General features: G+C 36.7%; 1 protein-coding gene across 1 annotated transcript in view; it reads right to left on the bottom strand.

Annotated features, from left to right (window-relative positions):
• Positions 1–17,089, bottom strand: part of LOC104604231 (DNA topoisomerase 1 alpha-like) — an 88,259-nt gene that overhangs the window by 32,336 nt on the left and 38,834 nt on the right. The window contains exons 5-9 of the mRNA XM_010268501.3: positions 16,287–16,367; positions 2,808–2,867; positions 2,517–2,611; positions 2,270–2,426; positions 2,026–2,151 (exon numbers count right to left, since the gene is read on the bottom strand). Coding sequence (XP_010266803.1) covers positions 2,026–2,151; positions 2,270–2,426; positions 2,517–2,611; positions 2,808–2,867; positions 16,287–16,367 — 519 coding nt within the window. The remainder of the gene's footprint in view (positions 1–2,025; positions 2,152–2,269; positions 2,427–2,516; positions 2,612–2,807; positions 2,868–16,286; positions 16,368–17,089) is intronic.

The raw sequence follows: 17,089 nt of genomic DNA, 5'->3' as shown, positions 1-17,089 counted from the left end.
GATCACCTAAACTGAGTGGAAAATGTTCAAGGGCATGGAACCATGATTGTTTATTCCAAAAGTACCCCTAACACTTCTTCATACAGAAAACAAAATTGACCAAATAGAGCCAAATAGAGTGGTTTCCTGTGTCTTATTAGGGGCAAAAATGGTATTTTCAATTTTATTTTCTTTTGATTAAATTTATTCACATGGACATTAGTGTCAAAACTGTCATCTAATGGAAGGTTGATTAAGTAAATTGATTGCAAACTATAGGGGTGTTTTAGTAAAATGCAAACTATAGGATAAGTTTTAGTAAATCCATAAAACGATAGGGGTGTTTTAGTAAATGACTCTTTTCTTTAATATGGTTAATTAATATAGGATTCAATGAAATAATGGGAGTTAATTCCCTAAATATAAGACTTAACGAGAGGGAATTGAATGAGGAGAAATGTAGTAGTTCAAATTACATTTTGTGTCCTCACAATTAGAGAGGAACCAAATTCATAAATAGGGGCATTCTATTGAAGAAAGGATTAAATAAATGTTAATGGGAATTAATACCTTAAATATAAGACTCATGAGAGTGATTTGAATGAGGAGAAAAGTGGTTTTTCAAATTACATTTCTGTCCTTACAATTAGAGAGGGACTAAATTCAAAAATTGGAGTATTTTAGTCAACCATTTAAAGTTCCACACTATTATTCACACTTTTAATAGTAGTATATATCTTTGCAACGAATTCTATGAAGATTAAGGTTATGATAATTAAATGGGTTAATCAGTTCATAACTCTGAGGATACCAATGACACAATGTGGAGAGCTTAACCATAGTCCACAAGTTTGAACCCTGTGCCACCTCATTGCAAGGGATGGATGCCTTAGGACCAACTTGACTAAGAGTAGATTCATACTCTATGAGGTAAATAATAAAAAATCACAACAGATGAATCAGTTTCAGACTTTCATCCTCAACCTAATAATAATACATCATCTGTAAAATCAACCAACTGGGCCATTTAAGTTTGTCTTCATCACGGATACTATGAACAATTAGAGTCATAATAATTAACTGAGCTGGAATCAGTCCATAACTCTGAAGCTACCAATAGAGTGTCAGACTTTTGAGTTGGAATCAGCCCATAGGCCCAATGCCCACCCTTCCCAGACAGATGCCACACAGATCTTGGCCCAGGCTTATAATTTAGGTCCAGGGGCCATGCCAGGCCAAGCCTGGGCCTAGGATATTTCCCTTATAATAGGTGCTAAACCCAGCCTGAACCTGGCCCTCCCCAGCCAATGATCACCCTACTACTCCCCCAGTCAAATACAACCATCATGCAGAAACGTCAACTTAAGTGTAATGGGTATGATAACTACATTAGATTTTCTCTACAGACTCCCTCCTTTACTAGGGAGTTGGCTAACGAGTTTGTGCACCACATAATCTAGGAGGAGGCCACAGCAGTGATGGATGCGAAGTATATAGCTTCTCTATTGAGTGTTTTAACTGTCAAGATATGATAGCCATTTCTTTCAACTAACTAGTGATTGCATTCAAACCTTCACTCAACATTCAACAAGCAAGTCCCAAGAGACAACAAATCTAGCAAATCTCAGTCCTTAGTAATAAAGCTAAAGTTTCTGCTCTGGTTGAGTTTCCTGTTCCCACCAGATCTGAGTACACCTATAGAAATTTTACCCCCATGATCTCTAATTGAATCTTCCAACCCTTGACAATTCTATATCACCCAAATTGCACCAATCAAATTTCAGTTTGATATGTGACAGTGGAGCCCAAACAGACTATGCCTTCTAGAAGTAGCTGCCATCACATTCTACCCGCAAAGCATATCATCCATATAGAACAAGGTACAATCCTCTTTTGTTTTTACCCAATGTATAACATAAAATGTTAAAATTGAAGCAAAGCAAATGACATATGAATCCAATCATTGGCAAAAGGAGCAATGAATTGAGTCCCTACAAATAGAAGTATAAAAATACTAAAGCTAACAAAAGCACCTTCACTACTTACCTTCTCATTGCCTGCCCTTAGAGCAAGCTTATCAATAAGATAAGTGGCAACAGCTATTTGCCGCTTGGTGATGTCTTTGCTCACAAAATCTCTGGTGTAATTTGCTCTGATGTCTTTAATGTAATCCTGAATCCAAATCATAGGTTACAGCTACCAGTTGCCCAAGGTAAATACAATGGACTTGTTTGTTATGATAATGGAACATTCATCAAGAAATAGTAAACAAATGTGCATGAGACTTCACCTTCAGTAATCTTGCTTTCTCATACTTCTCCTTGTCACTTTGCCCCTTCAAGGAACTGCTAGCTGCCAAGAAGACATATTTGAATTCTTTTGGATTGATTGGATCATTCCAAAATGCTAACCACGTAACAGTGTTATCATGCCTTACTTCTTTCCATCTGCAAAGTCCTAGAAAAGTTTCAACATGGCAACTCTATTTCTATTCACATAAAGAAGAAACATTGTCATGAAAATTGACATTAGAGAACCTTTCACCAGGAATTGGACATTCAGGAATTGGAGCACCCTTTCCGATATTTATAGTGATATCACTTGGATGTATGCGTTTTTTCAGCTTTCCCATCTGAAAACCATTGAAGTCAATAGAGGTTTCACAACAAAGAAGCCGATAAGTAGTACAAATACTTCAGGAACCCAACCATCAAATATCCAACCAATCCATGGAAGATAGCATTCTAGATTATCTAGAATTTACAGTAAGTATTACAGACAACATGATGACATAAAATACATAAAAAAATGATGACAAAACAAGACACCTTTGGGTGCTCTCCCCTGCCACGAAATAGCCCAGGCGGTTCAACTCTGAAATTTCCAACCTGAGATTAAGATAATGAATGAGGGAAGTCAGCATGCATCATCAAACAAGGGACATTAAGAAAATTAAAAAAGAAACATAATTTAGCAAGTGCATAAATACCAATGAAATACAAAGACATTACATGCATGTCTGGACATTAAGAGAATAAGTCTCATTTTGCCAGATATTAGATTATAGCATGATGAAGTTAAACAAAAAAGTAAAGTTCTTTGAAGGGTTCTCCAAATTCATCTACATTGAACTAGGCTTGATTCCACAGTGGAGATATTTCATATTTCTACGATAGGGCTTCTAAGGCCCTGGTGGTTGGCACAATAGTCTACTGCAATCCAAATAGGAAAACAAGCAAAACCTGGTGCTTGAAAGAAAACAAGATTGACAAAAGGAAATTTACTAGGGTGTCAGAGACCAAAGGGAATGGAAGATACTGGACAGTGTTCATACTAGCAGGAAAGGATTAAAGTGGCTAGGAGATTGCTTTGGTTCTAACTGAATGCTTTTTAGGTTTGAATTATAAACATTTATATGCCACCACAAAATCATTCGAGGCCAACCCTTGAGGTCCAGACAATAAAGTGAAAAAAAAAAGGAGATTCATACTTCAATATTCCAGATAGGGAGTCAAGAAGACTAAATTGAAGTGGATGGTATAGAGATGATCAAGAGTTTGTTAAAAACTAGCAGGCTGTTTAGAAAGATGGAGTAAGTGTTGGTGGTGGATCATATCAATCAGAAGGTGGACTGACGGATCTGAGATATAGGACTGAGGAGTTTGTTGGGCATCCTTTAAGTTTGTCCATTTTTTCTTTTAACATGACAATTTACCAAATCTTAAAGATTTCAAGCCTTCAAGGACAAGAACTAATCCAACTTTAGTTCTGAGTTGGAAGAATAAATGTGCCACTAAGTCAAGTATAGTAGGTTTTTTTGTTCTTAGTGAATAACATATCTATGTATAGCAGTTCTCTAGGTGGGATGCCTTATCATCCTCCTTTTATATATAAGATTTGCTTTAAGTTTTAATCAATCAAAAAAGATAGGGAGGTCGTGCACTAAAGAAATCCATTTTCTTGCCTCCTATTAAAAAGCTTGTCTGAGAGAAGCATAGAATAGGCAAGAAAAGAGGGATATGATGTCATAATTACTTTTTTAATCACAAATATACAAGATACAACTTCCTTGTATCATCTAGATACAGTTCATGAAAATGGAATATTTTCAGAATCATGCAAGCAACAGAGAAATGAAATACACACTAACATTGAAGGCCAAGTTTTTAATGAGAATGTTGAGGCCTAACAAAAGAAAAAAAAATGTAAAAGTAAATCCCCATAGTCCAACTTGAATACGGGGGATTTATATGTGTGAATGCTAAAAGTAGGTGCAGTACAGGATATTAGGCCATATGTAATTATTATTTGTCATAGATGAAGAGAAGAAGAAAGAAGAGAGAACAGAATTTATAGCCAAAAGTGTGTGGCAGAATCCACACCAATGTTTTATTAACAGTGTTTTAAAACAATATTTCTTTTGATGAATGAGTAATCAATTTTATTAAAAGGAAAAAAGGAGAGTACAATCAGCCTTGTAGGAGGCACGAGATGCTACCTCCCCATTGGGATGAGTACAAACCCAACTCTTATCAGTAAACAAAACTATAAGTTAGCCCAATACAAAGAAACCCGAGAAGCCCCTTGTTTAGCCAGAGAGTCTGCCAAGGCATTTGCTTATCTGCTAACGCACTGGAAACTGACTGACATATTTCTTGTGAGTCATTTTACTTTTTTTTTTCAAAAGATCTCTGTAGCCCCAGATAACACTGTCCAGATTCAACAGCCAACCCACTATCAGGTTGGAATCTCTTTCAACTAACAAATTCTCCACTCCAAGTAGGTTGGCAATCTGTAGGCCTTGTACAGCTGCTAGTATTTCAAACCTTGTTGAGTCTCTAACTCCCACTGAACCCTGAGAATAAAGAGATAATGCTTCTTCCCTTATCCCTCAAAATCCCTCTTATACCCAAGGGCCCTGGGTTACCTTGACTACTACCATCAAAATTCATCTTTATAACCCCTTCTGGAGGAGGAGTCCACCTTGCTTGTATTCTGGTCTTCTCGGGGGCTATGGATGCCACCGCTGCCCAACTCCTCCAAATATCATCACAGGAGTAATCCACAAACAAGTCTGAAGTTTTCAACCAAAGGATGGTCCTTGTCAAGATGAACTCCTTAACTTCCTCGGGACTTCTTTCTTTTTCTTGGAGTATCCTAGCATTCCATTCCTCCCAAATAGTTCATACCATAGCTGCTCTAATACATCTTCACATGAATTACCATAGCTGCTCTTATACATCTCCCAAGGTTTAAGGGAGTCCAAGCAAGCAGAATCCAATAGAAGTAAAAGTTCTGAAACAAAAGCAAATTCATCAACCCTTAAACCTCTACAAAAGCCAAAATCCCAAGTTAGAGGCAAAGGGAGTATTGGGGAAGAAAGAAACCTAGAAACAGGCTCCTTCTTATAAAGGGAAATAGAATGGAGGGAACAAGAACAGAATTACCTGAGCAAACATCATGCCTTAGAGACTGGGGGAATTTAGGAAGAATGCTAGAGACAGCCTTCCAAGGTGTAGTGAGTCAAGCCCGTCAAGATACCCCAGCATCCCATCCAGTTTCGGAACAGCCATGGATACTCGCCACCACTTCATGCCACAGTCTTTCCCTTTTCCAAAGGCCACTTCCAAGGCCATTTACCTAAAAGAGCTTCATTCCTATTAACTATGTTCCCTAACCCTAATCCCCTTTCTTCCTTACAACGACCCACTACCTCCCATTTAATCAAGTGATCTTTTTTCTCTTCCCCTGGCTCCCATAAGAAGTCCCTTATCAAATTTTCTAACCTCTCAGCTACCCTAGAAAGTGTCCTAAAGATGGATAGAAAGTAATAGGAAGATTGGCAAGTGTGGCCCTAATTAATGTAACTCCTCCCAACGATTAGTTCTTTCTCCAAGCCATCAATCTTTTTTCAAGCATTTCCATCACTAGGCTCCAGAAACAACTCTCCTTAGGGTTAGCACCTAGGGGAAGTCCTAAGTAAGTCAAGGGCCACTCAAAAATGGTGCACTCTAAGCAGGCAACAATAGACTCCATCTCCCTCCATTCCAGCTTTAGCCCCACCACACAGTCCTCAAAATTGATCTTCAAATTGGAAGCACTCTCAAAAAGTGAAATTAGGTTTCTCAGATTCTGCACCCTCGACACTTCAGTGTTTTAAAACAATATTTTTTTGATAATTGGTGTTTTAAAATAATATTAAAAGACATTATTCTTTTGATGAATAATTTGTAAGGATTGCAAAGTTATTCCAAGGGGAGAATACAAAGTAGGTAATATCCTCATTTTCAATTAGACTTCTTAAGCCATTTGCATGTCAAAAACTATTCTATTGAAGCTAAAGATGGAAGAAAGTTTCATAGAAGCATCAAGATGTAAGAAAGTTCTAAAGGTTGAAGCTAAAGACTTCCTTCTTGAGGAGATGAAGATCAAAGGGCTACTGAGCATGAAGATCAGGGAAGCTAAGAAGGCTAGTAGGTCTTTAAGTGATAGATTGGCTGAAGGATTTCCTGGAAGCAACAAGCTCCAAAGGTAAGCAACCAAACCATAAGGGCTTTCGTTCAAAAGGGAGAAGGTAAGAAATGGAATACAGGAAAAAGGCTGAAAGATCTTTTATTGCACTTCTGGAATGCTTTGGGGAAGGAAGGAAGCAGATGGTATGTTTCCCTGAAGGAGAAAGGGTCAAGGCTGGAAGGAAGTTTCAGGGTTGCTTGATAGTTTCCTAGTCAGGTTGGAAAACTCTGACTAAGAGGAACCCAAAGGGGGCTAGCAATGACCTTATGACACTCTAATTTGCCACTTCCTTCCAATTTTTCAAAAAAAAAATCATTAGTAGAAAAGTCAGCAAACATCTCCAAGGACTTCATCCAATGGAACACTCTAACCATAATAGTCTCTATAATTGCCTCTTTGCTTCTTTCTTCATCTGAAAAGATTCTTGAGTCTCCTAAAGAAAGCAGCTTAACGCAGCCCTTACACACTTCCACAACACTTTTCCCCTTTTCCAGGCAACCTAAAGAAGGTAGATGAAAACAAACTTTGCACACTAGACGGGGGAATCCACCTACACCCAAACAAATAGAAGAACCATTCCCAAATAGAAGTAGCAACTAGGTAGGAGATTAAAAGTGAAAGTAAGTTTCTCCATTAGGCCTTACACATAACACACCAATGAGGGGATAAACATCAGTTGGGTCTTTTCTTTTGAAGGAGATCACAAATATTTATTCTTTCCAAAAAGACCTAACAAAAGCACCCAATTCTTGAAGGGATGGAGTTGCTCCAAACCTCTTTTACAGGAAAAGGAGAGCCCAAACTATCATCTGGTTGAATCAAGGCCTTGAAGAAGGAAGCACAAGAAAAACACCATATGAGGAAGGGGTCCAGATAAGTCTATCAGAAATGGAAGGGTCCAAAAAAGACCCCATCAAGGACAAGAATCAAATCCAAAACATCATTCAATTCCGAATCCCTTACACTCCTTCTAAGACCCAAATCCCAGTTATTTTCTCCGAGTCTTTTATTGAGATCCATAGTAGTGCCTGTAGTTTTTTTTTTTCAATAACTAGTTGTTCCTGTAGGTTTGGACCCCAACTTCCACTTATCCTGAAGATCTAGAATGCACTTTATTAAACAAAGATTCCTTCATGTGACCTGGCAACTTCAACCCCTAGGAAATACTTTAATGGACCCATATCTTTCACTTCAAACTACAAAGCCAAGAATTCCTTCAACAGCTAAGGGTCAAGTTCCTAGTTCCATGTAATGACACATCAAAATATGCAATCAAGGCTGCAATATGACCTTCCCCCTTAACAAATAATGTGGGATCAAACTTTTTTTGAAGGCTATATGTGATCAAACCAGTATTGCCCATACCCCGCCTACTAAATTAACTTGTTAAACCTGTCAAACTACCACTTTGAGACTATTTTAACCCATGCAGTGATTTTTTCAAGCAGTAAATGTTTCCTTCACTACCTTGAAGCTGAAATCTTGGTAGTTGTACTTGTATCATATGCACCTCTTCATTCAGATCTTAATTCAAAAATGCATTTTCACTATCTAATAGGTAAATTGGCCATAAAAAATCTGCTATTAGAGATACAAAATCTTTTTATGAAGGTCATCTTAGCATCAAAATCTTGATGTAGTTAGCTCCATACATCTAGGTAAATCCTTTGACCACCAGTCTTACATTATACCTCTTGCACCCACTTTTCATAAGCAAGCCTTTCTTCTAGACACTCCTTTCTCTTACCAGTCAAGTATCCAAGTTTCCTCTTCCACAAACTAAAAATTTGACAACCTTAGACCGTTTAAGGAATTCAAACAATCCAAATGGGTAATAGCATGTAAAAAATGCATGTCTTCAACATTACCACCAGCAAAGGAATGAATCCCAGAAATATTAGAAGTAGCTGAATCATCTATGTTAGAGTTAGTCGAATGTAGTGTTTTAAAAGCGCAAGGCGCAAAACAAGCGCAAGGGCCAATTTGCACCTGAGGCGCAAGGCGAGGCGCGCGCCTTTTTAAGAAAGGCGCAAAATTACAAAAAAAAGGCTAAAAAATAAAAAAAAAAGTCAGAAAATTCCAAAAAATTGCCCAAAAATTTAAAAAAATGCAAAAAATTTAAAAAAATGCAAAAAAATTAAAAAATATTAAAACATAATGTTAATAAAAATATAAACTTAAATTTTAAAATAAATGATTTAAAAAACCTATTATCTAAAATTAAAATACATAAACATAACATGTAAAGTGTATTCAAATGAAAATTTAGAAATAAAAGAAAACATATAAAGCATTTTCAATCATGTAAAACCCACAATCTCTTTTTTTCCTTAATTGCATTGCTTCAAGTAGTTAACATGATGTAAAACATATTGCATTCTTGATTCTATGAATTGCCTTTGTAGCACGCCTCTCGAGGCAACCCCGAACAAGTCTATGTTAGGGTCTAAAATTCTTATTTCTCACATAAAAAATAATGATTTTACAACTTTCATTGCCTTCTAAGAAGATATTTTATCGCAATGAATGAATGAACAACATAAGCAAAAGATTGGCTTCGTTTGTGTCTTAATTTCCCTGGCAGTTATGTATGATTGGCCCTTGTTTCAACTTGACATTAAAAATGCCTTCCTTCATGGTGACCTTATGGAGGAGGTATATGTGGAGCAACCACCTGGGTTTGTTGCTCAAGGGGAGGATGGTAAGGTGTGCAAACTGAAAAAGGCAATTTATGGGTTGAAACAATCGCCTCGTGCTTGGTTTGGGAAGTTTAGTGAAGTGGTGAAGAATTTTGGAATGAAACAATGCCGGGTTGACCACTCAGTGTTCAGCTATGATTCAGAAGCCAGAAAGATTTTATTAGTGATCTATGTGGATGATATTGTCATAACTGGCAGTGACAAATTGGGGATTGATAAACTAAAGGTCTTTTTGCAAAACCATTTTCAAACAAAAGACCTTGGGAAGTTGAAGTATTTCTTGGGTATAGAAGTTGCCAAATCAAAACAAGGTGTAAATCTGTGCCAAAGAAAATATGTTCTTGATCTGCTGGATGAGCAGTGATACAAGGGAAATATTTGATGATCCTGGAAGATACAGACAGTTAGTGGGGAAGTTGAACTATTTGACTATTACAAGACCAGACATCTCCTTTGTAGTCAGTGTGGTGAGCCAATTTATGTAAAACCCCTAGATACCTCACTGGGATGCAGTTCTTAGAATTGTAAAGTACCTAAAGGGAGCTCCAAGCTGTGGGTTATTGTACAAACCAGGAGGAAGACTTGAGGTAATTGGGTATATAGATGCAGATTGGGCAGGCTCAATGTCGGATAGAAGATCTACTACATGTTACTGCACATTCCCTGGAGGCAATCTAGTGACATGGAAGAGTAAGAAGTAGACCGTTGTGGCAAGGAGTAGTGCTGAAGCCGAATACAGAGCCATGGCACACACTACATGTGAATTAGTATGGCTGAGAAACCTCCTACAAGAAATTAGATTCACAATGGACAGACCTATGAGATTATACTATGATAATCAAGCTGCAATTCGCATCTCATCTAATCATGTTTTTCATGTGAGAACAAAGCACATAGACATTGATTGCCACTTTGTGAGGGAGAAAGTCCTTACTGGAGAGATAAGCACAGAACATGTGGGCTTAGGTGATTAGTGGGCAGATTTGTTTACAAAAGGTTTAAACTCAGGGAGAGTGAGCTATATATGTAACAAGCTGGGATTATATGACATATATTCTCCAGCTTGAGGGGGAGTGTTAGAGTTAGCCGAATGAGGGGTAGATTAGTCTTTTCCAGACACTTTAAGTTATGTGCTTATGTGGCAGTTCTAATTAGACTTCCTGTCCCATACTTAAGTGGGGACAGTTTATCTTTGTACTTGATTAAACCCCTAATCCATATTATGGTCAAAGGGTAGGGTTTAGCCTACCAAGTTCGACTGTCTTCTTCTTTTGGTTCGAACTACTGTAGCTACAGAACAAACAATCTGTAGCCATGGCTCATTGGCAAGTGATCACCAAACCAACTCCTACCAAAAATATATCCACAATTTCAAAAGACTAGGTGAAAGGGACACAAATAGTCCACACAACAAGTTCACCCAACAAAAATGGTGCAATCACAGACAGCCATACTACCGTCACTTCAACAAATAGGTTCTCGTGAACCAAGAAAGAGAACTCTGACCTGTTGTAGCCTCCACAGACTACACAATGCCTGTACCAGCTGATTAAACAAATAGATTTTATATGACCAGAAATATTTTTGGTTTCAAAAAGCTACCTTTATATGGGATAAGTAATTCTTATCACTTTCTCCATCTTCCACATAGGCAAAATGCAACTATATCACTTATAGATCACAATTGACCTTGGAAAAAACATCAACCAACATCATGGAAGTTCTTCAACACCCTTTATGCCACCATCAAATGAATCAGCCACCAAAACATTTCATCTTTTGTTCATAAGACGAAGAAAGAATAAAATAAAAATGTTTCCCCTGTTCAACCAATCCATCAATGTAGAGTTTTCTCTTGGGATCTCACATTTGAAAGAAAACAAGGATAAGAATGTGTTCAATCAGCTTTATGACAAATAATATTCTGGTACCATGTTGTCGGTCGTAGATGAAGAAAATATAAGGAAAATAGAGAAGAATTGAGAACTGAAAGTCAGTGTGGTGTCACCCATGCTTCACGATATTGACGGTATTTAGTGAAATATCCCTGATATATCCCCATTTGCTAGCGGCGATATGAAATCTTCCAAGAATCTTTTTTTCCAATATCCCCGATATTTTGCCAATATGTCAGTGATATTTGAGATATCATAGATAAACTCTATATTTAAAGTTTAAAATTTTAGTATATTATTAAAACCTTTTCAGTATTTCATTAAAATCATCATAATTTTCTAAAAATATTTTCCTAAAAGAAACAGCAGAGAATTAATGATTGGATAATTGGCTTACTACTTTGATGTGATTGACTTACTAAGTTACTATAATTCAAAAGAAAAAGAAAAATGCATAGAACTACAAAAGAGAGTATTCTCAATCTAACCAAAACATATAGTAACAATAAAAACAGAAGTTAAAATGGAAAGCAATTGACATGAACAAAAGATGGCTAAAGACCAAAAGGGAGACAAAGAGAAACATACCTATTACAATCGCTTCATTATTTTTTCCCATTTGATTTATACAATTTTTTGTTATGATGTTTTGAGCCTTAAACGTGCAATTATATTTCTTCTAATGATCTCTTGAAGGTTTATTAACTAATTTAATATTTCTAGAGAACTTTCTTGATTTTTAAAACTTTCCAAATATCTTAGAGGAATTAGTGAAATATCTCCGAAATTTTTCCAACCCTACATGGAGAAATGTTCATCAATATCGATGTTACGAACCATTACTCTCACCCACACCAACATTTTAAGAGTTCTAAAACAACGTAAAAAAAGGAACTATTACCCCTGCCCCCACAACAATAAGAGTTACAAATAGTAACAAAAAGATCTTTAATTGTCCTACAAAACAAAAGATCAAAAGCAATGGAAAAGTAAAAAAGAAGAGAAGATCAGCAAGTAAAACAAAATAACAGTAAGGTAAGTGGTTTCATGTATAAATCATGTTTCCTTTCTTTTATTTGTTTCAAAGGACACTTTATTGCCTTATTCTTGGGTCCAGCAGGGATAGGAGGCTACATTAATGCTGAGTTCCAAGAAGCATTACAAGAGGTACAGATTGCAAGAGATTTGAACTTTGACAGATTAGTCATTAAGGAGGATTTAAAGCTAGTAATAGGTTGGTTGAAGGATCCAGATACAGTATACAGTACAGGATCAAGAGATTTAAATGGCTAGCCAGCCATATGGATGTAAGTATTCAATGGGAAAGGAGATCAACAAATGAGATAGCAGACTATCTAGCTAAGGGGGGAATAGGGGTCATCTGTATTGGGCTCAATTGTAATCTGTTTTATATTCTTGAGACCAGTGATTTAAAAGTCACACCTGAGGCGCGCCTAGGTGCATAGGCGATGCGCATTTTAGGGTAGGCACCTCTCCCAGGTCCTAGGTGCAGCACTTTCAAAAGGCGCACGCCTGGTGCACCTAGGCGTGCACCTGATGCACCTTATGCCTCAGCCCAAGTGTGCTCCGAGAACCCCCTATTTGCTAATGTTGTTCATTCATTCATTCATCTTAATAAAATATCTTCTTAAAAGGCAACTAAAATTATATAATCATTACTTTTTGTGTGACAATTAAGAATTTAAGACCCTAACATGGACTTGTTTGAGCTTGCCTCAAGGGTCGTGGCACAAAGGCAGCTCGTAGAATCAGGAATGTGATATGTTTTACATCACATTAGCTATTTGAAGTAATGAAATTGAGGAAAAAAAGAGATTGTGGGTTTTACATGCTTGAAAATGTTTTATATGATTGATTATATTTTTAAGTTTTCATTTGAAAACACTTTACATGTTATGTTTATGTATTTTAATTTTAGATAATAGGTTTTTAAAAAATTAATTTTAAAATTTAAGTTTATATTTTTATTAATATTATGTTTATTTTTTATTTTTTTAGAATTTTTTTTTGTATTTTTGTGCCTTGCTTCAGAAAGGTGTGTGCCTCGCCTTGCGCCTCGCGCCTCGCGCTTTTAAAACACTGCTTGAGGCTGCACCTTGTGCCTCTGGTTGGGATATGCTGATTGTGTATTTCCCTTGATTCTGCTTCTTGACTAATAAAACTTTATTATTACTTAACAAAAATATAAATAAAACCAATGCATGTATACATAACAAATATGTATATATAAACATATACTTTTCTTGATGCAACTATAAATACATATTAATATCTCAGAAAGTGTAGAAAAGATTAAGAGGTTGTCTTTTCAAAATGCTTTCCAATCCTATTTTCAAGTTGCCCCCTCTTCCTTTCTTTAGAAATCCTAAAAGCTTTGTTCCATATGACACAACCACACTTGAACAAGGCCAGTGCCACAGTTTAGAAGTGTCAGTTGGCTATCCTATGGAAAAGTAGGTGCATTTACCAAAGTAAGTCATTTACCAAGACGTGAACAAGGCCTAAAAGAAAGAACAACACAAATTACAATTGAGCCCAGTACAACTGATCCCTAAGTACCCCCTGCTTAGCTAAAGAATCAGCCAATGCATTGGCCGCCCTCCCCACCCATTGTATAACCAGAGTCATATTTCTTGTTAACCAATTTGAACTTCTTCATTTTGCCCCTATAACACCATATCACTGAATCTGAATCTTTAACCTAGCCCACTACCACCTTAGAGTCCCCTTCAAATACCAAATTATCCAAGCTCATCTCTTTTGCAATCTTAACACCTTGTAGTACCGCATACAGTTCAGCTCTTAAAGAGTCCCAATAACCACTGGTCCTAAGCAAAGTACTACTTCCCTTCCTTATCTCTTATGACCCCTGGGTTACCTTGGCTACTCCCATCAAAATTTAATTTCGAAAAACCTTCAATAGGAGGTACACAATTCAAGTATATTTTATCCTTCTGCATTGCACTAGAAGTCACTGAATACTAATTCCTTGGTCCTCCAAATATCATTAAAGGAGAATTGTTGAAATAAATCAAAAGCTAAAATCCAATGTATAACCCTTGTCATTACATAATCCATAACTTGTTGCTTGCTTCTCTCCTCTTGGAAGATTCTAGCATTTCTTTCTTCCCATGAAGTTCAAATAACTGCTGCCCTAGTGAACCTCCACATTATTCTTCCCCTTCTCTTCGGCCATACAAAAGTAGATGAATCAAACAACATCTTAATCTCCGTTGGCAAGTTCCACTTGCACCCAATTAAAGAGAAAAACCAATCCCAAATATCTGCAACAAAGGAACAGGATATTAGTAAGTAGTAACAAGACTCACCATCTGATTTGCAACATTCAGGGAAATATACAAAAGAGGTCTCTTCTTTTGCAAATGATCCAGGGTGTTTATTTTCCCATATAAGATAGAACACTTTCAAACACAAAGCACTAATTTGAAGGGGAACAGGCTGACACTAAACTTCCTTAAAGGGGAAAGGTTAAGGATTAGTCATTTATAAAAAAAAAAAAGAAAGATTATGGATTAGGGGACTGAAAAAGGCATTAAAAAAAGAGGCACAAGAAAAAATACCTTTAGAACTTGAGCACCAAACTCTTCTACCCTGTTTAAAAGGCTCTAAACAAACTCTATCAAGAAGAAGCAAAAGCTCTATCACTGTATCATAGATGTGGATTCCTCATCCCTCAATCCCCTTTGAATACTAAAGTCCCAATTATGACACAAAGGAAATCTAGGAGGGATTAGAAATTTTGAGACCACCTCATTTTTGTACAAGAAAATGGAATACGAGGAAGGATACTATGGATTGCTTTCCAAGGTGTTGCCAGAGTGGCCCAATGATACACCGGCATCCCAACCACTCTCCAACTTTCCATGAATACTATCCACCACCTCATGCCACAAGCTTTCCCTTTCTAATGGAAATCTCCATAACCACTTCCCTAAGAAAGCTATATTCTTTTCACTCACACTCTCAATACCCAACCCACCTTCTTCCTTGCTTCTACACAATCTCCAATTTGATTAAGTGATCTTTTCTAGCCTTTCCCTTATGACCTTTTCTAATTTCTGTGCTTCCCTTGGTGGAATTCAAAAAACAAAGAGAAAGTAAATTGGTAGTTAGCCAAGATTGATCTTATTAGGGTAATCCTACTGCCCAACAAGATATAATTCCTTTTCCATGCAACCAATCTCCTCTCACATCTTTCTACAATTGGATTCCAAAATCTACTTTCCTTAGGGTCGGCACCTAGGGGAAGACCCAAATAGGTGAAAGGCCAAGGGATGACAGGACACTCTAAGCAACCCGCTACCAAATTTAAGGCACTCTCCTCCATATTGATCCTTGCTATGCAACTCTTGTCTAAATCGATTTTCAGATTTGAAATCCTTTCAAACTTCTTAATTAGTTCTTTTAAATTCCTTGCCCTCTTGTTATCTCTTCCACAAAAAATTATGATATCACCTGCAAATTAGAGGTGATTGATTGGAACATTGTTTCTGTCCATTCTCCAACCCCTAAACTCATCTTCCCTATCAGCTCTAGAGAGAAGTCTACTAAAAACACCCACCACTAAAGTAAAAAGGAAAGGTGACAAAGAATCACCTTGTCTAAACCCTCTATAAGTTGGGAAGAAATCTTTCATCACTCCATTTTTTATTTGATAAATATATTTTACCACTCCATTAACAAGGACGAAAAAATGGCAAGGCCAAATACAACCAAAGACCTAATTGCACTATCTCTTCCCAAACCCATGCAATTGCAGCACCTCTAACAAGGTCCAATCCACCAAGTCATAGGCATTTTTGAAGTCCAATTTGCAAACAAGGCCTCCCTTTCTAGATATCTTCATTTCCTCTACATGTTCATTGGCTAATTAGGATTTGATCACAACCAAATCCTCCCTACAACACAAAATACTGATCAAAATCATCATTGTCCTACCAATGATGGATCAAAAAAATCACCAATGAACCAACAAAATTAATTAATTATGAGCTACATATGCTTAAATATGCTTTCAAATCCAAAATGAATCTTAACACTTTAGATCAACTAGCATCAAGTAATAATGAATAATGCAGTTTAAGTTTTCTTTTAAAAGCAGTTAACAAAGGGACATTTAATCCATAAAACATAATATGTAACCAAATTTGAGTGATACCTTTTCTTTAACGCCATCAACAATAGCCCACATGTACTTCTCCTCTTGTTTTAGCTTCTCTTCTTTCAATGCCTTCTTTTCCTGCATGAACAATGACTATTGGGTCAACAAATAAAAAGAATAGTATTAACAACTAAAGTATTTCTATACAAGGCACAAAGAGCATGACAGCATTTTTTTTTGGTAATAAAAAATAAAAATTTATTAAAAAGGAAAAAAAGAGAGTACAAGAAAGGGGGAAGAGACCAAGGCCCTCGAGAGAGAAAAAAACAACCTCCAAAACTCAAGGCGATAAAAACAAGAATCCAAAAGCCCAAACAAAGAGACCAACTAAAGCCACAAACCAAAGCAACCATAAACTAGGCATTTTTTTTTGGATCAATAACAAATTCATTAATTCAATAAATGAATAATTACAAAGAGGAAGACAAACTTTCTTATCTTCCAATTACAATTTGAGCCCCCAAGAAAAGAAAAGAAAAAAGAGAAACAATAAAATTACATCTGAGCCCAAAACATTGATTCCCTCTCCACCCCTTGTTTAGCTAATCCATCAGCAAAAGAATTAGCTGATCTTTTCACCCAAACAATCTTAACTTCCATCTCTCGCACCAGCCACTTAAATTTCCTCCTCACATTGTTGTAATTCCATAAGCCACTGTTGTCTTTGTTCAGCCACCCTACCACTACCTCCAAGTTCCCTTCAATTATGAGTTTTCTGATATTCATCTCCCTAGCTTTCTGGACTCCTTCCAACACTGCATAGATCTCAGCTCTGAGGGAGTCACCTACACCAATTGGGC

The sequence above is a fragment of the Nelumbo nucifera genome, chromosome 6 (assembly GCF_055504915.1).
Source record: "Nelumbo nucifera cultivar China Antique chromosome 6, China Antique-T2T, whole genome shotgun sequence".
Lineage (NCBI taxonomy): Eukaryota > Viridiplantae > Streptophyta > Magnoliopsida > Proteales > Nelumbonaceae > Nelumbo > Nelumbo nucifera.
Note: the sequence above shows the minus strand (reverse complement) of the source record. Positions and strands in the feature narration are given on the sequence as shown.